Genomic DNA, 21,484 nt, shown 5'->3' on the forward strand with positions numbered 1-21,484 from the left:
AGGACTGCACAAGTCATTAAACAGGAAGAGACAGGAGTCCCAGGCCAGTGGGTGCACAGGGGGCTGCCGTGGGCAGGCACTCCGGAGCATAGGCGGGTGCCATGGGAACGTAGGGGGTGCTGCAGGCAGGCGCTACAGAGTGTGGGCAGGCAAAAAATGGCAGGAGTAGGAGCGACTTCTGACTTCCTGCTGGCTTCCCCATTTACTTTGCTTGTGGGAAGCCAGCAAGGAACATCAAAAATCATGATCACATGACTGCGGCTCACCGCAATGTAATAGCAAGCTGGGCACCAAGTGCCTGGATCATGATCATGTGACCGCGGGGGTGCTGCAAGAGCCAGAACTTCAAGGACTGGTCATAAATACCACACGTTCAGCGCTGTCAGAACTTTGAATGGTTGCTGAACGAATGGTCATTACCCGAGAACTACCTGTACTGCTGTTGATAACTCAATACTACATATCACACCAGCACACTTTCCCCTCCCATTAGTTGCCCCCTGCCAATGTGCAATGGTCTCCCTCCTTCCCTAACTATGGCTAATAATGTGTTTTAAATTTGTGGTGCAAAAATAAGTGCTTCAATAAGTGCTTGAAATAAATAAATAAATGTTTCTATTTTGCCCCAACAACTATGAGAAAAATACCATTCTTTTAAAACTCAACTTTTTTTGTGTTTCATATTTGTAGAATGGAAGCATCATGCCTGGAGCTTGCCTTGGAAGGGGAGCGGTTATGTAAAGCAGGAGATTGTCGAGCTGGAGTATCTTTCTTTGAAGCTGCAGTTCAGGTTGGAACAGAAGACTTAAAAACACTCAGTGCTATTTATAGCCAGTTGGGCAATGCCTATTTCTACTTGCATGAATACGCAAAAGCTTTGGAGTATCATCATCATGATTTAACTCTTGCAAGGTAAATGCAGATTTTGGTACCTTTATGTCAGCCCTTCAGGATAGGCCAGTTCAAGAAACAGTCACAGCATGGATACCAGAAATGCTTTTATTGTAGTGAGGTAGAATAACAAAATCTTGGAAGCCTCTTCCTGTTTTACACTAAGCAAAGTCAAGGTGGGATTATTTTGAATTTATTTCTTACACAACCTTCCATCTCAGGACTGTGTAACTTCTTCTCCAAGCCACCCTTAACACTCGCTCCTTCCTTCCTCCCATAATAACTCTCTCATATTTTTCCCAAGGTCAGCTATACATTCCTTTATTCTTTAAAACTATCTAGATATTATTACTATTTTGTGATAATGATTAAAACTTTGTTCGATTAAATATTGCCCAAAATTGCTCCATCACATATGACGACAGAGCTGTCAGATAGGGCAGATTATTTTAGCCAGATAAGTGAAATTTGTTATCAGGAACTTCTCAGAATAATATATAGGAAAGGTTTAAACTTCAGGAGAATGACATATGTAATTTGTCTTAGGTATTAAATTGTATTCACAAGAAATGACATACATTAATTGAACCCTCACAATAATCCTACATTACTTTTAAAATATAGTTTAGATTATATAATTGAGTATCTGACCAACTAACTTCTAGAGTACTTTTCATCTGGAATATACTATATCCACAGTGTAATGTTATGCTTGTAACTTGGAAGTAAATCCCAAAAGTAATAGTTCAGCCAAACGTATTAAATATGTCCAAATCCATTCAGTGGCATTCATACGTGGATGTGGATTATAACCTTTCCTCAATATGAGTCACAAAGTGTTGCTTTACTCTTCTCATCTTTTCTAATGATTAGATATACTAGTTGGGAGTACCGGTAGAATTGAAAATCCGTGTCTGAGAAAAAAAGAACTAGGAAAAAGAAATAACAATTACAATGAGTTAGGATTCTTAAGGCTGGGGTGAAAAAGTTTTAAGTATAATAAGTGTACAGTTGCTAACACAAAGTATAATAAAAATGTTTCTGCTATTCAAATTGAGTAGATTGAGCTGACTTTTTAACAGAAAAACAGAAGGAATGATTGAGTGTTCAATTTTCAGAACAATTGGGGATCAGCTAGGAGAAGCTAAAGCTAGTGGCAACTTGGGAAATACCTTAAAGGTCCTTGGGAATTTTGAAGAAGCAATTGTCTGCTGTCAGAGGCACCTTGATATTTCAAGAGATCTAAGCGATAAGGTAAGAAGAAGTACTACAGTCAGTATTGAAAGAAAAAGAACAGTATGTGTTCTTTTGAATAATGCTAAAAATTTAAGATGAACCTGATGTCAGTGACAGAATAATACTGTTTTGATCAAGTTCTTTAAGGTTATCAGTTGGTTACTACAGTATCTTTAGACAGATCTCTTCTGTGTTCTCTCCCTGACCCAAACTAAAAAACAAGGTATGCATTTTTTGATATTCTTGTTATTTTTCTGACTGCAGTAGCATTATTGAGATCAAAAAATATCCTTTGTAAGTGAACTGTTCTGTGACATAATACTAAACTCATAAATATGTAAGATGTGAACAGAGGATAGTGTGGGGTAGTATATAAGAGTAAAAATCCCTACTTCTTACAACAGGAAATAAGAGATTTATTTTACTGCTCAATTAAGTGAATAACTATGTAGCATAAACACTTTAAGAGAATGTTTTATTTGTATTTATAGGTGGGAGAAGCAAGAGCTCTGTATAATCTTGGAAATGTGTATCACTCCAAGGGTAAAAGTGTTGCCTGTGCAGGTACCCATGATCCAGGGGAATTTCCAGATGATGTTAAAACTGCATTGCGGAAAGCTGCAGATTATTATGAGTAAGAAAAGCTTTAATAATGGATTAATCTTTTCAGGTGGATATAGTTTTTAATCAACATTTTTATAATACATTAAAATGTGTTGATAATTTTAAACCAAGTTTCAATTTTAGAATGGTAACGACAACAATTTTAAAAGATATAAAATTTGGACAAAATCCAGTATAATTTGAAATTCCAACTCTATATCTCCTACTGCAGTAGTGACTTAAATAGGGTGAATGTGTAGGAAGAAAAATAACTACTGGACAGCAGCCATCGATATTGTTATATAAATTATAGTATGGGAACTTAAATCACAGATGATGTAAAGACATCACCATATGAGGATGGCAAATACTGATATATATAATGGCCATTAAACTAATCTGCATAAAATAAATTGAAATATTTTCTTTTGAATTAACAAAAAAACTATTTTTCATAATTGTTACTTGTACATTTCTTCCAACATAAACCTTGTAATTGCTTTTTAAAATCTGAATGTTAAATAGGGAAAACTTGACAATTGTAACAGAGTTGGGGGACAGAGCTGCCCAAGGACGTGCCTATGGAAACTTGGGGAATACGCATTATCTTCTGGGCAACTTCCGAAGTGCTGTTACTGCCCATGAACAGGTACAAGAGAGTGCAAGTTGGTGTTTTCTGGTTTACTGTATTTTGTATTACCTGTTTAAAAAACGACATGTACTGCATGCAAATAATTCTAATGAAGCAATGCTATTGTTTCCTTGGTTTCTCTTATGAAGTATATACAGGAAGATGGATATACCAAAGAAATATGACTTTTATAAAAGCAAGTTAAAGTATGTCTTTTTTTTAAAGTTAACTGGAAATAGAAAATTGGGATTCTCTGATATATATTTAGTTAGACACATGCCATATTTTTAAATGTATTATTTGGCTGAAAACCAGACAGATACTACTGTGAACTATTGGAGACGGGGATTTAAAATTCTTTTCTGTGTAATACAACATTATGTCGTAAAAACGTGCTTTTGAAAGGGAAAAAGAGTGAATCTTTACTATCAATTGTATAAGTATTCATTTTGTTATTTGTTCTGGAAACAGTATTGAGAATAAGGATTCCTCCTACTCTGGTTGTTGTTACAGTAATTGACAGACTAATTCTTTTTCAGCGCCTCCTAATTGCAAAAGAATTTGGTGATAGAGCTGCAGAAAGAAGAGCCTACAGTAATCTTGGAAATGCCTATATTTTCCTTGGAGAATTTGAAACTGCTGCTGAATACTACAAGTTAGTCTGTGCATTGCTTTATACTATTTTGGTAGTACAGTTACTCTGATTTAATAAGTAATCAGATCTTTTTAGTTTTCATTCTGTAATACGTATCATTTCTTTAGCTTCAGCAATTTCAAAGTAATATTAATTTGTTGTCTTCTCCTATTCTTATTATCTGGGCATTCTTGCCTGTATTTTCTTAGAACATTATTGCCAAAATTTATATGTAAGAAAATAAATACAACTTTATCCATAACCTGCTGGTAGCATAATCCATTTGAATTGTTAAGCACTTCCTGTGTATGAACTGTGAATGTACAGTACACTTGTGCTCTACATGGGACTACCCTTGAAGAGTATCCAGAAGCTTCAGCTGGTCCAGAATGCAACCGCACGGGCCATTTTTGGTGCCCCTAGGTCGGCACATATAACGCCGTTGCTGTGTGAGCTGCACTGGGTGCCAGTTTGCTTCTGGGTCCAATTCAAGGTGTTGGTTATCATCTTTAAAGCCCTACATGGCATAGGACCAGGTTACCTGAGGGACCATCTCATCCCCATTACATCGGCTCGCCCCACCTGATCATCCAGAGAGGGCATGTTGCGGACCCTGTCCATAAGAGAATTTCATATGGTAGGGTCCAGGAAACAGGCCTTCTCTGGAGTGGCCTCCACCCTTTGGAACATCTTGCCCCCAGAGGTGAGGCAGGCCCCTTCACTCCTGACCTTCTGGAAGGCCCTGAAGACTTGGTTCTGCCGTCTCGCCTGGGGCGGGAAAGTGAGCAGCCATTCTTGGGGGTGGCTCGCACCTTAGAGCCCCTCCCACCAGCTTGGATTTTATACCCTCTTGGATTTTATATCTATTTATTGTATTTTATAATAATTGTAATGTTTCTGGGTTTATGAGATTTTAATGTTTATGATCGGAGTTTGATTTTATTGTAAACCACACAGAGTCCCTCTCTTGGGGGAGATGGGCGGCAATTAAATTTGAATAATAAATAAATATTTAGGAGTGGTTTACAAGTGGTTTACAATAAAATCAAAACAGTAAAATAAAACAATTCCATAGAAACAAACAGCCAAACATAGACTCCAGCTGCCTTAGATACATAAAACAGAATGATCACATGCTGTTTGGAGAAAGCCAGTAAGGAGAAAAGCAAGCACATCGTCTGTACCAAGATACAGATTTCTAAAACGGCTAATGGAGAAAGGTCTCTCACGGAGCCCAATCTTGAACCCAGGTCTGGTGGCATTTGGAACAGGGCTTCTTTAGCTGATTGGAAACTGAAAATACTTATCTGGGTGTATAAAACTCCCTGAGAAATTCAGGTGGTAGTTATCTGTAAAATATTCTCTGTGATAATTCTGCAAAAATACCAGTATTATTATTTTTAATTGCATCTGATCACTCTGTGTTGTATTTCACTTATATTCCTTAAGAGTTATATAACTTGATTTAATTTCTATGATTAGAAAATTGTGGCGCATTAAGTGTCTTGCTTGGGATCATTCAGCGCAGATAAAGCCTAGATGGAGAGGGAAATGCCGGGTGTTCAAGCTGTGTTTAGAAAACACCAAGAAACAAGAGACATTATTGTTGATGCATGTTGAGTAATTGAGAAGATCAAATAATAGCAAAAGGAAATCAATGTGTGCTTCATGGATTAGGCATTTGAGCGTGTCAGCCCTGTCAAGCTGCCTTAGGAAAATGGGAATCCAAGAACTTTCATCGTCCTAATTCAAAACCTATATACAGGATAGAAAACCACAATCCAGATGGAACATGGTGAAACAGATTGGCTCCAGGTCAAAGGACAGAAACAAGGCTGTATGTTCTCTCCTTATTCACCTATATGCTATATATATATATGTATGTATATGTATATGTATATATAGGGAAGCTGGATTGGAAGAAGATGAGTGTGGCTTTAAAACTGGAGGAAGAAACATCAATAACTTGTGCTATGCTGATGATAATTGAAAATGCAAATAATGTGCAAGATGTAGTAATGAAAGTCAAGCAGCATAGTGAATAGTGGTAGTAAGATTAAATATCAAGAAGACCAAACTAATGACAAAAGGTAGAACAACCAGCCTTAGAACTGATACTGAAGATACTGAAGTGGTGAATAGCTTCTGACTTTTAGGAACAATTACAGGTAGTCCTCGACTTATGACCACAATTGAGACTAGACTTTTGGTCACTAAACGATGCAGATGTAAAGCTAGATGTCACTTGGCAGCATTGCTTCACCATGGCAATCTTTGTGATAATATTCTTTTTAATAATCATTTTATCTTTTTATAATGATTGTTTTTATTTACTCACTGTTTTTATCTCGTTGCATGCTGCCCAGAGTTACCTTGTGTGAGATAGGCAGTCATATAAATGGGAGCAATAAATAAATGAGCAATAAATCATGGCAATTCTCCTTGCCATTGTTAAGCGAATTTAGCTGAGGACCCACACCAATCCAAGCCATTCCGGGCCTGGTCCCTTCCAGCCCCAAGCCTCAGTAAAGTAAGGGATGGCCTCCAACTCCCCCCACCTGACCATCTCCCCCACCACCACCAGATTTGCCCTTTTGGCCTCCCTGCAACCTGCCTTCTGGGGCAGCAGGCAGCCCCAGAACCACACCGCAGTTGCCCTCACCATTCTGCACTCCAAGACCCCTGCCACCCTGTGCTCCACCAACCCAACTGACCTTCACCGTCTTCTTGCTCCCACTTTATCTTCATATGAACTAGAGAGGGGCTTGTCTGAGACATTTTCTCAAGCTATTTTCTTAGCCTGGGCTGAAGCCTTTCTTACCTAACCATTGCCTTAGTAGCAGCTCTTCCTCCTGTCCTTCAAAGTAATTCCCTTTTCTCTCTACAGATAGGAAGCCAATATAGGGCCCCCAAAATAGGTGTAATGTACTGGCAAGCACTCATGAGCACTGGGGCCACTACATTTTGCACCAATTGAAGCTTCCAGGTATCTTTAAAGGCAGCCTCATATACAATAATCTATGCCCATGGTGATGAGGTGTGAGCCACCATAGTCAGGTTCAGAGTTGGACTTTGAAGAAGCGAGATAGAAAAAATATTGATGCTTTTAAACTTTGGTATTAGAAAAGATTCCTACCTATGGGTAGCCAAGAAAAACATCCAAAGTTCTCATAAGGCACAAATGACCAGGCAGAAATTAGAATTATTTTCAACACATTATTCAGAGATCTAGCTCTCTTGAGAAGTCTATAATGTTAGGAAAGACAGAAAGAAAGAGAAGAAGATGAAGTCCAGCAGCAAGGTGGATGGATTTGATTATAATGGCGATGGGTACACCATCAGGAGCCCTGAAGGGCCAGGTTGGGGACAGATCATCCTAGAAAAGTTCTATCTATGTGCTCACTAAAAGTCAACACCAGCTTGATGGCACATAATAAGAGTATGTAGTGTTGTCTATAAAGAAACACTACATATATCCTCATGCTGGTAAATTGTAAATATGATTTGAGGAATTCTTAGATTTGTCATGAATTTCTAAGAATGCCAGTGATGACTAGCTTTCCTGACATACTGCTTACCTACCACTTCTGCTTATTCCACTGATTTTTACTTATTGCTGCTAATTGTTGACAAATAGGTAAATGGCAGCAAAACATTTTCAATATTAATAAATGCCATGATGGACTGGACTGAACAGCTGTGCCCGCCGGCTCAGCAGGCAGCACTGACAGCGCAGCAGCTTTTTCAGGTTCAGGCAGGTTTTTCCTGAAGCCCAGGAGCGCTTTTCCAGAAAAATGAAAACACCTGGAATCACCCCATCTGTCCTCCAGACAGCTGCTCGCAGCCAGAAGATTGCAAACGGCATTCACGCTCGACTGGTAACAGCTAGCTGGGAGGCTGGGACGTCACCATTTCCAAGCCATGCTGTAGCCTTAAAGGGACACTAAGATAGGCCACCCCATCTCTAAATCACCCAATTTATATTTCTTTTAAGCACGCGTACCCTAAGAGGGGCTTTCTACAGCAAGGAGAGCAGGTTCTCTTGGTGCTCATCATTATTTTTGGGATCAATTTTTTTTAAAAAGTCTTTGTAAGTTTTGGACTTCGTTTTCCCTCCAAATATTAAGGAGGATTGAGAGTAAAAAGTTGTCTCCCTGTTACTAGTTTTGTACTAAATTTTAAGATATTAGCATTTTCGGCTGATTGAATCGGCTGTTTTGAACTTTCAGTTTTCTGCTTCTACTTTCCCTGGGGAACTGTCTGCATATCTCACTTTCACTTATGTAAACAATTTCGGAATTCTTTCATACCTTTGACTTTCACTGGTTAAGCTCCTAGGGGGCGCCATAACCTACTGCTTGGGTCACGGAAGATTTTAAACAGACTTTCCCTGACTTCCAACAAGATCTTAAACAGATTCTTTCTGATTCCTACCAAGTTTTTATGCAAGGCATTCAGGACATTGTGGAAAGTATGAGGTCTAAAATGTGTCACCTGGTTGGGGATGTCGTGGATGAAACGGAGGAATTTAACAGCATCAGAAATGTCTCTTCTAAGAGTGAGATTGGGACTTCTGTTGAAATGCTGGATGAAGATCAGATAGTTGAGTTGGAGAAATTTAAAGGAGAGATTGAGTTGCAAGCCATAAGTGAAATTGATTTTCTGATGGAAAGTCATGAAAAAGAAGGGGTTCTTATGTATGGGAGGTCTCCTGAAGAGAAGTCAAGAGGTTTTGAGGGGGGCAGTTGGGCTGCTCAGTTTTTTAAAGAAAGAGCTCTGTGCGCATTGTGGGGATATGTATGCTGGTTTATTCTGAAGTGGGATAAGGGATTAAGAATATTTATCTGGATTGCTTTTAGGGTTTGGCTGATTTCATTTATCCTTAACAATTTGGATTAAGATAATTAAGGTATAATAAAAATAAATAAATATCTATCTTTATGGTTTTGGGTTTAATATGATTAAAATTATTAAAATTGTTGTATTAAGTACAACGGCAGACAATTTATATTTTTTTAGTTTGATCTTTATTATAGTAGACAGGAATGTATAGAATAGTAGTAGGAAGGAAATAACTAAATGTTATCTTTAGGGGGGTTGATTAGGAGGTTTATATTTTTTTTCTTTTAATATAAGGGGAGGGATCAACTGTATTCAGTGATTTTTATAATGCGCCAATGGAATGATTTATAGAAATAATGTGATTATTGGTTTAATATAGAGTAAGGGATTGATTATGGAAATGTTTTGTATATCCTTGCTGTTAAAAGTTGGAAGTCACCTCTTTTTGTAATTTTGAAAATTTTTCTTTTGTGTTTCTACACTTTAGGGGTTTTTTGTAGTTCTTTGTTTTTCTGTAGCTTTTATCTTTGCTTGAAACGTAATAAAATTCTTGCGTGTCTGTGTGTGTCTATGCCATGATATATTATATACTAATTTTAAAAGACTTAATTTTTTAAATAAAATGTTTTTTCCAGATTAAAGAGCAATGGTATATATTGCATTGAATTTTATAGCAGATTCAGTAGCTTATGCTGATATATTGATGATGGTGGTTTGAATAGTATAAGTAAAGATTGTATCCGTTTGGTTCTTTAGGAAGACATTGCAGCTTGCAAGGCAGCTTAAAGATAGGGCTGTAGAAGCACAGGCATGTTACAGCCTTGGAAATACATATACCTTACTTCAGGACTATGAGAAGGCCATAGATTATCATCTGAAACACTTAGCGATTGCTGAAGAACTAAATGATAGGTAAGAGTTTTAAATTCATTGCTATATATTAATACAGATTTTTGTTCCCTATAGGAATATTGCCTTATTTGTATAGGTAGGACCTCCTGTGCTAAATGCTTTATTAGAGGATTGTACTATTAATGGCAATAATAAAGATATGCTCTCTGTTATTTGGGAGAGTATGCTCCAATGCTAGTTCCTTGGAGCACAAATCAAAGATTTTAGGTTTCCCATTGGCATCTGGGTGGGAAGAGGAAAAACTGGTGGACTAGATAAGCATTTGGTCTGGTTTCAGTATGGCTCATTTTACAGTCTCACATCAATCTAAATGAGCAACTTTAACCAAATACAAGAACCTGTCAGTCTTTTGAGATGTGGGTATTCATAAAGACAAGGACACTATTAAATCAAGTGTGATTCCTACGTGGGCTCAACCATGCAGCTTTTTTGGCACTAACATGGAAGTAGTTTGCCATATCTTTTTTCAATTTCCCAATCTAGTCTCCATTGTAAACTGCTTTGGAAACGTTTTTTCCAGCAGAAATATGAAGCACTTTTGAAGAAGGGAAGGTAGAGTTATCTTCTAATGTTTAATCTCTAAAAATATTCTGGTAATGAATAAATATTTATTCTATACTGATTACCATTATCACTGAGATTAGTGTGTTTTCCATATCTCAGCTTTGTAGTCCTAAGGCAATTTGTTAATTGAAATGTTGCCATCATGAAGTATTTTTTTCACAACATTTTGGGGCTGATATATTGAGATAGGCAGGTCAAGACAAAAGCTAGGTGTGATTTTGATAAATTTAATTAAATTACAGTTAATGTGATTGTGCCCTGCATATTTTAATTTTTTTCCACTTCTGTTAAAGATTAAACCCAGTGACAGTTCGTAGAATGAGTTTGGAGACTATGCCTAAGGTTTTCAAGGGTCCTTGAATTGTACATATCTATTCTAAATCAAATTTATTTATTTATTTAAATTTATTTAAAAGCTTTTCTTTATTTTTAAATATAGTATTTGATGCAGATATGATTGACCTGTGTTTCAGAATTGGTGAAGGAAGAGCATGCTGGAGTTTAGGGAATGCATGCACAGCTTTGGGGAACCATGATCAAGCTATGCATTATGCAGAAAAACATTTAGATATTTCAAGAGAGGTATGTGCACATGTTCTTAGTTCTTTGTTGTGTGCCTTTTTTCAAATAAAAGAATATATGTAATTGGAATAAATTGACTAAATATAACGTAAAAAAAAACACTGAAAGCTTGAGGGCGGGGATTTTTGTGGTTTTATATTCAGAGGTGGTTTCAGATTGAGTGTGATTCAAATGTTTTAAATAAATAAAATCATTTACCAGACAAATATATTTGATTACAGGTTGGAGATAAGACTGGAGAATTAACAGCTAAACTTAATCTCTCAGACCTTCAAATGGTACTTGGTCTTAGTTTCAGCACAAACAACTCAATGATGACTGAAAATCAGATTCCAGATTATAACTTGAATGGTAAATATGCTCAATAAAATTTAATATTCTTCTTTATTAATCTTCAGTTCTTCATTGTGTTTTCCATGATTACCAGAATGGGACATATACCTGCAAAGAGCCATATTCAAAACATTCTAGAGCTTTTAAAGTTGTTTGGTGAGACCCTTGCTCCCCATGCACACCATTTTAGGTGTGCCAGATCTTTTCATTGTATTTTCAACTACTCCATTTTTAGCACATTCATTCTTGAGCCAATTGTCATTTTGATTTATTGCTTAATCTTTTTTTCTTAATTTTTTTCCTTACGTTTCTTTAATTTTGTCTCAGCTGTTCCTCAAAACTCGTCGGTATTATTCATTAGGACGTCTTATCATCTTTCCACAGGCATCTGGCCTTGGTGGTCCTGTTTTCCAAGTGCCTGCATTGCAGGAGCAATCTTCCCTCTCAAACTTTTTGGGCTTGGTGAACATCACACAGTAGATACTTGTAAGCACTGCCAGGCATTTAGGAAACAGACCCAGGGCAATTGTTCTTGATTATGACCTGTCTTTGGAATCTGCCATCCTTAAAGCTTGCTCCCAAAGAACTATCATCTTTCTCCATACTTTCCTCCATGTCCCCAAAATTGTGTGGTTGTTCTTTAATCTCTTTGAGAGATCAGTCACATTTTCTATTACCCACAGAACAACTTATGGTCTCTACTACCATTATCAGTGCCAAGGAGATCACCTATTGAGGATGCTAACCAGAAGAGGAATCTAGTGGGAATGAACAGGCTACCTTATCAGTGTGTAGCCAATTAACAATAAGTCAGGATTTTCCAGAATCCTGGGTTATAATTCCATGTAAACATAATTTATATGTAATTCCTTGCCTGTCATTACTTGTATTTTTACTGTATATCATTTTAGAATTTTTATTACATTTTGTAAAATTATAAGGTTAATGGTTGTATAAAAATGTCTGTATAAAATCCTTTGCTTCTGTCTCTTGGTTTATCTCCACACAAGTTGCTTTCCTTTAGAAGGACTATTCTGGTTTTTATTTATTTTCTTAAAAAATTATAATTCGCCTATTCCTACAAGTCATTTAATTATCTCAAGTAATAACTTGCAAAAGATCTATACGAATGGTTTTAAAGATATGTATTAGGAACTAAGTATAGTTGAAATAATACTCTGAATAAATTATGTTGTCTTCCAAAGGGTATTCTTAAAGTAATTGCTACGGTGAGGTTAGGAGAAACAGTAATGGATGGAATGTCCTGGTGGTGACATAGAGGGAAGGAATTCATAGTAAGAAGTTTCCTTTCTTTTTGGTTCTAGAAGGCGTTCCAGAATCTTGATAAAAGTATAGTACCATTTCTGGACTAGTTTCCAAGTTAAAAGGCAGTATGAGAAGTGAACTCTGCTGAATCTTTCTGCTAAATGTAAAATCTACAGAAAAGAATGCATTGATCTTGTAATAGTTACCATGGGTATGGAGGAAAGTCGGTATTGCTAGTATAGAGTTTTCCACCATCAAAGCATTCCTTATAGTTTCTGTTTGTCCCTCGTTTAAATTGTGCAAAAAGTGTCTTTGTCCAAAGATTTGTAAGCCAGTACCTGTGTGGCTAATGAAACTAGTGTGAGACCATAGCCTCATAAATCTCCTTGTACAAATTTCCTACAAAAAAGATTGAGAAACGAAATGTTATAAGAGTCACATTGTCTAATAACAAATACATGCCTTATTTAAAAATTACATAATTTTTAAAAATTTAAAAATATAAAATGTGGTTGCTCAAGAGAGCAGCTATGATTTCTCTTGATGTGGAGAAATCTTTTGATAATCTGAAAGGTGGCCCAAACTGGATTAGATATTTATAAAGAAGAGGCCAAGATAATAGTAAATAGTTTCCTATCACAAAAACGTACTATAATGAAAGGAACGAGACAAAGCTATCTTCTCTCCCCTCTCCCCCTCTCTCCTTTATTTTTACTGGCATTAGAATCATTAGCAAAGAAGGTATGACAAAATAAAATTTCAGAAATTATATTGGCAAACCAAGAACAAAAATTGAAATTATATGCTGATGATAATTGTATTTACATCCAGAGGACTCTTTACTTTTCATAATGGAATATATACAGCAGTGTCATTCAGAATCAGGATATCAGATGAACAAGAACAAGACTCACATGCTGGCATGGAACTTACCGGAAAAAGAAAAAAAGCAGTACCTGAACAAAAAGTGGGGTTTAATGTTACTGCTAAGAAGGTTAAATACCTGGAAATTTACTTGACAAAAAAAAATAATAAAGACCTGTTTCAAAATAATTACTCACTTGTTTGGAAAACTGTAATGGCTGATATCCTAAGATGGAGAAAACTAAAACCATTTTGCTTAGGAAGAATCTCAACTGTAAAAATAAATGTTCTGCCAAGGCTTAGATTATTTTCCAGATAATTCCAATAAAAATTGAAGTTAGGGTATTGAAGAACTATTAAAGACCAATAACTAACATTATATGGTTCATTAAAAGACCAAAAAGTAAACTTATGATATTACAAGATTAAAAAGAACAAATCAGTTGGAACACGAAGTCTGAATCTAGCATAAAACTCAGAGCCAACTACATTATAGTAGCAATCAAAATAATCGTCTCAATTAATTGTGAGTATTCTGAAGAAGTGTTACCATTTATTTAAATGGATTGCCCATGGGTATAATGAAGCTTCACTTTAAATTCTATATATGAAAACTATGAATGGGCTTGATGACTCTCCTGTTCTTACGGTGGGACCTCCATCATAGTGGGTAAAAATGGCTTTGTTCTTTTGTCTGTAAGAACGTTAAAAGTTATCTGGGTGTCCTGAAAATGTAAATCTTTCAACTATATAGAAGTTGAAAACTTCCAAATAATCAGCATGTTATAAACTTAACTAGAAGTTCCATTAATTTCCTCAGAGATAAAGATGATTGGAAACTTCTGTGAAAGTAAGTTTTTCACCTTTCTGCAGATGCCATAGAAATATGAATTCTGTAACTTCAGGATTGTGAATCTTACAGTCATTCATTTTTCATGCAGTAATTCAGCAATGGAGGTTTGGAGGAGGAGGATGCTATCCGTTCAATCGTGTCCGATTCGCGGCGATTCTATGGACCAGCTCTCTCCACGTTTTCCGATCTTGTACAGCTTCTTTTAGTTGTTTTATGCTCTGGCTGATGTCAGCTTTGATAGTGCCTAGCCGCTGTGTTTTTTGATGGCCTCATTTCCTTTTACCGCTGAATTGAGGTTTTATCACTCAAAATTTTATTGATGGGGGTTGCTACTGGGCTAACCGATTCTTCCTAGGTGCTGTAACAGCTCCCCTGAAAAGTTGTTTTCCCCTGCTGCAAATGGAGACCTTAAAGTCATTCATTGTTGCTTATTGAAATACTTTTGGGAGTGTTACGCATTTTTGGCAATTGGATGATTGGAGGATAGTGTATAAGTGGATCCAGGCTTGGGTTTGAAGTCTAGGCAACCTAAACTTTTGAGGAGGAACACCAAAAAGTAATAAAGGCAATTGCTGTGGTCTTTTAAAGACAGCTGGACTTTGTGGTTAAAAAAAAAATGTAAACAGAGACAAAATGTTGTAGGTGCAGCAAATTATCTCTACCCTGCCTCAGCAACTGTTGAAGATTACATGCCTGGAGTGAGATAGCTAGCTCAGTCTTCAGGTTGTGTGGACAGGAAGTCCTCTCCTTCAGCATTTGGGCTTTTAAATGGCTTCCTTTGGCTCCACTGAAACATTTTAAATGCCTGGCTTAGTATAGGAAAGTGAAAAAAGGTTTTTACCTCAAGGTAATAGGTGATCAATTATATGAGCATGATGTTCAGTGCTTTTGCAATAAATCTTAAAATTTGGAAGAGTTGCTGTTACTATTCTCAGTGGGGTGATCGTCTTTCGTAAACATTATGTGTTAATAACTCCATTAAGTTGTCCCATGTATGTTTCTTCAAAATAACCCATTACTTAATTTCTGTAATTCAAGGCACTAGACAGAGGATAGGACGTCGCCATAGTATGGAAAAGATGGAACTTATGAAATTAACACCCGAGAAGGTTGGTGCCTTTTAAGTGGAAATTGGCTTGTAAAAATATAATACTGGGTCTATATTCACGGATAAGATGCACTGATCTTGTAATAGCATAGAAATGAAAGAAAATATACAAAAGTTCTACTCTTTATTCCTTATAGTTTTGTTTGTTCCTAGTTTGAATTGTGCAAAAACCTTGTAAATTGGAAAATTTAGTACAACTAACTTGGTCTTTGTCTAACCAGTGGTTCTTCCTATAAGAAAGGTGTAATATTTCTTACAGATTCATTTAAATTGTAGCAACGAGCTGCCAGTAAAAATGATCATATTTTGAGAGCCAGTAAACTCTCAAAGTAAGATAAGTCATAAATATCTATATAATTAGTATGTGACATCTGCTTCATAAAAATATAACAGCAGAAGGGATCCCTTATACTTCTAAATTATTACTACTGAAGTTGAAGCAAGCCTTTCCTTCTTATGGATTATTTATACCATACATACTTATTTACCTAGTTCTTCTAATATTGTTATAGAAATTATTCTAACACTTTTATAAGCCATCTAAGGCTGTTAAGGGAGTGGCACACACAGATTGTCTAAGGAAATATGTATCTGAGAAAAAAGTTTTCAGAATGTAATAGATAATAGTTTTACTAGAAGAAGAGCCATTGTTTATATGCTATTTGAGTTTTATTTGGTTTTATACTGCTTCATATTTGCCTTTCATTGTGAATTCTGTTGTTAGCTGCATACAGATGCAATAAACGCAACTCGTAAAAGTAACCAAATAATGGTATAATCCAGGAAGGTACGTACTCCTGGAAATGAACAGTATTCTGAGTACGTTCTAGACAAATATAGATGGAACCATTTGTATAGGTAAGGTGACTTTCTGTAAGCTTCCCTCAGGGTGATATTGTTAAACCTTGAGGTATTTCTACTGAGGAACTGATAACATGATTATAAACCTTACATTTTAACTGAAGAATTTAAGATACAGTGCTTTGGTTTTCATATGGTATTAGTTTAAAAATTAGATTAGTAGTGTCCAGCTGTAGATTGGCAATGTTTAAGACAGATGAGGTTCAGAATTTTAATCTGTGCTTACACAGTCAGGATGTTTGCCACTTAACATCTTAAATCACTGAAAACAGCTAATTAGGTAGAGACTTATTGTACTCTTGTTTAGAGTTGACCCGTTGAGGTTGCCCACTGGACTCCAAAGCTTCCCCCCCCCTCCCTCTTTTCCTTCTCCTGGCAACCCCCAGGTTGCTCTTTTTTACCTCCAAGCTTACTCAAACAGTGGTTTCTTTTTTCTTTCATTTTCAGTTTGGGAGGGAGAGCTGGCTGGAAATCTCAGGTTTCCAGCTGCTTTGTCATCTTTACTTTCTGATGAATACTCTGGGCCTATATGTAACTAATTGCATTTGTGAGAGGTCATAAAAAATGTCAAGGTGGCATTCATGATATAAGCCTTGACTTTTTTGGTACCCCCCTTCCCCTTGTGAATACTACTGTTCATAGCCCAAAGGCATGCTGAAAGAGGGAAGGAAGGAGAAAAGACCTGCAGGAAATCTTTAGCTTTCCAAATTTCATAGGCAAAATATTTTAGACATTACATTTACTATATAAAGAATCAGGAGGAACAAGGCCATTGTATCTGTGTACATTGATGTGACCCCAAGCTTGCACTGCCAGTCTCAGGTTTAAGACCTTGGAAATACAGAATTTGCTGACAAAGATGTTTTTCTGCTAATATGGTCAAATTTGGCTTGCATTGTTGGTTAAAGTACTAGTTTTGAAAACATGGACAAATTAGCCATGTTTTAATGGTGGTGGAAACATTAAATTAATCAGCATTTCACATAGTGAAAAACTGTTTTCTGGATAGTGTCTTAATATACATTGCTACTTGTTTCCTAGGTTCAGGATTGGAACAGTGAAATTCTAGCCAAACAGAAACCATTGGTTCCCAAACCTTCAGCAAAACTACACTTTGTAAATCGATTAAAAGGCAAAAAATACAAAAACATTACTTCTTCTAAAGTTCTTCAGGATGCTAGTAATTCTATTGACCATCGGCTAAATTCACAGAAGGTATTTGTGGAGAAATAAACATTTCAAAACGTCAGTATTTATATATCTGAAATTACTACTGTGAAGACATTTTTGGAAACATGTCAATTTTCATTGCTTTGCCTAATTTTTGAAAAAGAAAGCTCTCGTGTATATTTATTTACTAGGCTTACATGCCACTTTGATTGTGACCGGTTCAGAGCATATGATTAATGTTTAGACTTTTTTTTTTTAATCTGCTCAGTTGTGTCCAATTCTCGGAGACTGGCTGGACAAATTCCTGCAGTTTTCTTGGCAAGGTTTTTCAGAAGTAGTTTGCCATTGCATCCTATCTAGGGCTAAGAGAGAGTGACTGGCCCAAGGTTACCCAGATGGTTTTATGCCTAAGGTGGGACTGGAACTCACAGTCTCCTGGTTTCTAGCCCAGTGCCTTAACCACTGCACCAACCTGGCTCTCAATGTTTAGATAATCTCAGACTAATTGTGAGACTACAAGTAGAAATCGGTTCATTTTTCCCTTCACTTCTAAATGTTTATGCATACGTAAATATTATTTAAGAAAAGGGAAAATAGGTGAGTTTTGCTGATGCATGTGAACTGAATGTTTGATGATAAAACTTGTATCTACAGGTCAGATAATAAGGCGAAATGTTCTTTACCTTAAGATAGAATTAGATCAAACTTACTTCTTAGCCCCAATATTTTTACAGTCTTTCCACACTGGCTCTTTTCACTTCTCTCCCATAATGATACTTATTCTGCCATGAGTTATATAGATACAATTAAAATTCTCCTACTGCTTCATAAATGGTTGGTGTAACTTTTATTCACTCTTGTATTGTATTAATTTTTAAGAAAAGCAGCTTAGATGTCCCTGGAGATGAAGGTTTTTTTGACTTGTTGAGCCGATTTCAGAGCAACCGTATGGATGATCAGCGATACTGTTTCCAGGACAGGAACCGACTGACAGTGACAGCTTCTTCCACACCATCTAGAATTATGAAAAAATGTAATTATTTATAAAACCCATATAACATTGCCACCTCTTTAATGAAATTAAGTTACTGCTGTAACCAGTATACATTGCACATCTTGCTGCTTTCTACATACAATATTTTGGTTTTCTTTGCAGCCTTTTCTGCTTCAGTGCTCTCTCCCCATACAGATGATTTTTTAGATATGCTTGCTAGTTCTCAGAGTAGACGTTTAGATGATCAGCGAGCGAGTGCCAGCAATTTACCTGGATTTCGTCTTAATCAGCATAATAGTCAGTCAGTCCTTGGTCACCTGATGGCCTGCAACAACAGTGAACCAGATGATGACTTCTTTGATATATTAATAAAATGCCAGGTGAGTTTTCTGGTTGATTGGATATTCTGTGTGGCATGTACTGTTAAGAGGACAACCTAAAAGAAATAATTGTTTCATAGAGTCTCACAATGTATCTTTTTTCAGCTGAGTCACTCAGTAACTTTAAAGGTGCTAAAAAAAAAGGCATATGATTTAATTTTTTTTAAAATGCTGATTAAACAATTTTATCTGATAATGTTTAGTTCAACCCTTTGACATGGTATCGAAAGTAGAAGAATAGATTGGATTTCCCAGTTCCTCATTTTATTAAAACAAAATTCTCAGATTCTCCCAGATAAGAGTATATAGGAGTACAATCGTGTGCCCACACCTTACTAGCCAACCAGGAAACTTAAGATGGAGAGTTCCATCCCATTTTCATCAGCTTTTCCCCTTCCTGTGCTGGGTACAGAAGAGAGGGTTTCCCTCTGCTGGCAGCTGACTTGGTGTAGGTGGGGATGCAGGCAGCAGTTCATTGCCAGCCTGTCCCCTCTCCTATATGGAATTCTGTGTCTTCTTTTAGATGCAATTTTTTCTTCATCAGGTCAATATTAAAATTTAAAATAAAAGTCATCTAATCAGTTGGAATAACTCTGCTCAAAACGGTTCTGGAAGACATCCAGACTTTAAATGGATGCCAGAAGAGTTCACATGAAAAGTGGACTATCTCAAACTGTAAAATAAAACAGTGGTTTTAATTTGGTCTTTATTTATAGGGTTCTAGATTAGATGACCAGAGATGTGAACCACCACCAAACATTCCAAAAGGGCCAACTGTTCCTGATGAAGATTTCTTCAGCCTTATTTTAAGATCACAGGAGAAGAGAATCGATGAACAGAGAGTCTTTCCACCCTCTAGTGTGAAGAGGCCAAATTCTACATAATGGACTTAAAATCATGTGAAAGTACAAGGGATTATTATGTAATGCTGCAGCAAATATTTTACATATAATGCCTTCAGGGGAAAAATATACATTGAAAATGTTCAGAGTTTACTATGTACAGTATGGTACAGTCATTACTACCACTGCTTCAAATCAGATATTGAATACTGGTTGTAGAAAGTCAGCTGTATAGTACTTTGCTTCCATACTGTCTCCCTTTCTCTTCATCTGTCTTTCTGTAGATATGCTGTTTTCCTTCATTGATGGTGACTGTGTTTAAGGTACTTTTGTCACAAGCTTAGGACAAATTTTCCTGCTGAAATATGTAAACTGTAGAAATAAATTCAAGTTTTTTCCTAACTTTTACATATTACAGGAAGTTATAAAATGAGTGGTATTATGATGGATTTTCTTTAAAAAACAAAAAAAACAAGAATAAATCTTTTAATACTGTTGTATTTTTTAAAATCTTTTTATCTATCAATAAGTATTAAGCTGATGCAGAGAGAAAGCAGCCGATTCAGTTTAGGCTATGAACAAAGCACCTGAAGGCTTCATCACCACCCCTCATTGAGCTTTTTTTAAAATATAATTTTTATTAAGAATTTTGAATACAATAGTAAAAACTAATACAAACTAAACTTAAAGAGAACAGAAAAACGAATAATGCAGGAAAAAAAGAAATGAAAAAATTATAATAAAAAGAAAAATATATAAAGAAGTGGCTTCCAACCTTCATCACAAGTATAAATAAATTTAATGACTCTTCACCCCCTTTAAGGTTACAAACAGAAATCTCTTTGTCCCATATCCCATCCCTTACCTATAAGCAAAGCCCTAACACACCAATTTTTCAATCCTCGTGGCAGCAAAAAGTCCATAAAGGGTTGCCAGAATTTTGCAAAAAAAAAAAAAAAAAAAAGGTCTTATTTTAATCTTGATCAAATAAGCCAATTTTACATTCCTTCCTCCTACTTCTAACAGTCTTAATCTTTAATTCAATCAAATATTATAGGATTTGATTTCAATTCTCCTTTATCCCATCACACAGATTTTTTCAAAGCTTTAACAGCTTTAGCCTCTTTTGTAGATCTAATAAAATATTTTCCAAGTTATTATCTTGGTTTATCATTTGTATTTCCCTTTTAATTTTTAAAACTTCAGCCAGTTTCTTTTGTGTATTCAGTAAAGTGTCCTTTTCCAAATCATTCTCTTGGCCTGTCATTTGTAGGTCCACCTTTGGTATTTTCTCTGTATTGTCAGATAAAATTTGTTGCACATCTGTCATTCCTTCATTAACATATTTTGGACATAGTAATAATGTTTGCTTCTCTTTATAGACTGACAGTGTTGTTATTGTAGTTACTGATTTCTGGCTCCATTCTTCCAAAGGTCGTCATTAATGCTTTTGATGTTACAACATTCTGCATCATTTTGTAAGTCCTGGTATTAACTGACATTAAGAACAGGCTTGGGTTTTGTTTTGTTTTTTTGCCTTTTGCTTAGAATCTTTAGTCCCCTCTAGTGTCCAGTTTCTAAAATCATAAAGTAACTTAACTTTGTTATGACATACAATAACCAGTATAGCCAAAATAAGCCTGTTTCCCATAAGAAACTGTTTATTTTTCATAGTTAATTCCAGTTTTATAGTAAAAGTAAATATTCCAAATTTATCTGGACCCTTAATCTGTTTATAACTTGCTTAGATCAAAATCTTACTTAGCTTTTTGCTGTTTATTTCAAATTCTTTAAGTTCTTAAGCTTATAATTAATTTTTCTTTTGTTCAGAGTTGAAGATAAACTCACCTGATGACTTTTCAAACTTGTCGTTCTAAAGGTCTCTAATAGCTTTAAGACGGTTAATAGGCAGTTTCTG

The 21,484-nt window shown here is 36.0% G+C and overlaps 1 protein-coding gene across 4 annotated transcripts in view; it reads left to right on the forward strand.

Annotated features, from left to right (window-relative positions):
- Positions 1-20,816, forward strand: part of GPSM2 (G protein signaling modulator 2) — a 39,675-nt gene extending 18,859 nt beyond the window's left edge. For all 4 annotated transcript variants that reach the window (XM_063298368.1, XM_063298367.1, XM_063298370.1 and 1 more), the window contains 13 exons: positions 691-912; positions 2,010-2,145; positions 2,619-2,761; positions 3,256-3,379; positions 3,901-4,016; positions 9,594-9,749; positions 10,787-10,895; positions 11,117-11,246; positions 15,250-15,320; positions 17,222-17,395; positions 18,230-18,383; positions 18,507-18,724; positions 19,441-20,816. In XM_063298368.1, coding sequence (XP_063154438.1) covers positions 691-912; positions 2,010-2,145; positions 2,619-2,761; positions 3,256-3,379; positions 3,901-4,016; positions 9,594-9,749; positions 10,787-10,895; positions 11,117-11,246; positions 15,250-15,320; positions 17,222-17,395; positions 18,230-18,383; positions 18,507-18,724; positions 19,441-19,608 — 1,921 coding nt within the window. In that variant the 3' untranslated portion in view covers positions 19,609-20,816. The remainder of the gene's footprint in view (positions 1-690; positions 913-2,009; positions 2,146-2,618; positions 2,762-3,255; positions 3,380-3,900; positions 4,017-9,593; positions 9,750-10,786; positions 10,896-11,116; positions 11,247-15,249; positions 15,321-17,221; positions 17,396-18,229; positions 18,384-18,506; positions 18,725-19,440) is intronic.
- The last annotated feature ends 668 nt before the right edge of the window (positions 20,817-21,484 follow it).

This window comes from Candoia aspera, chromosome 3, assembly GCF_035149785.1.
Source record: "Candoia aspera isolate rCanAsp1 chromosome 3, rCanAsp1.hap2, whole genome shotgun sequence".
Taxonomy (NCBI): Eukaryota; Metazoa; Chordata; class Lepidosauria; order Squamata; family Boidae; genus Candoia; species Candoia aspera.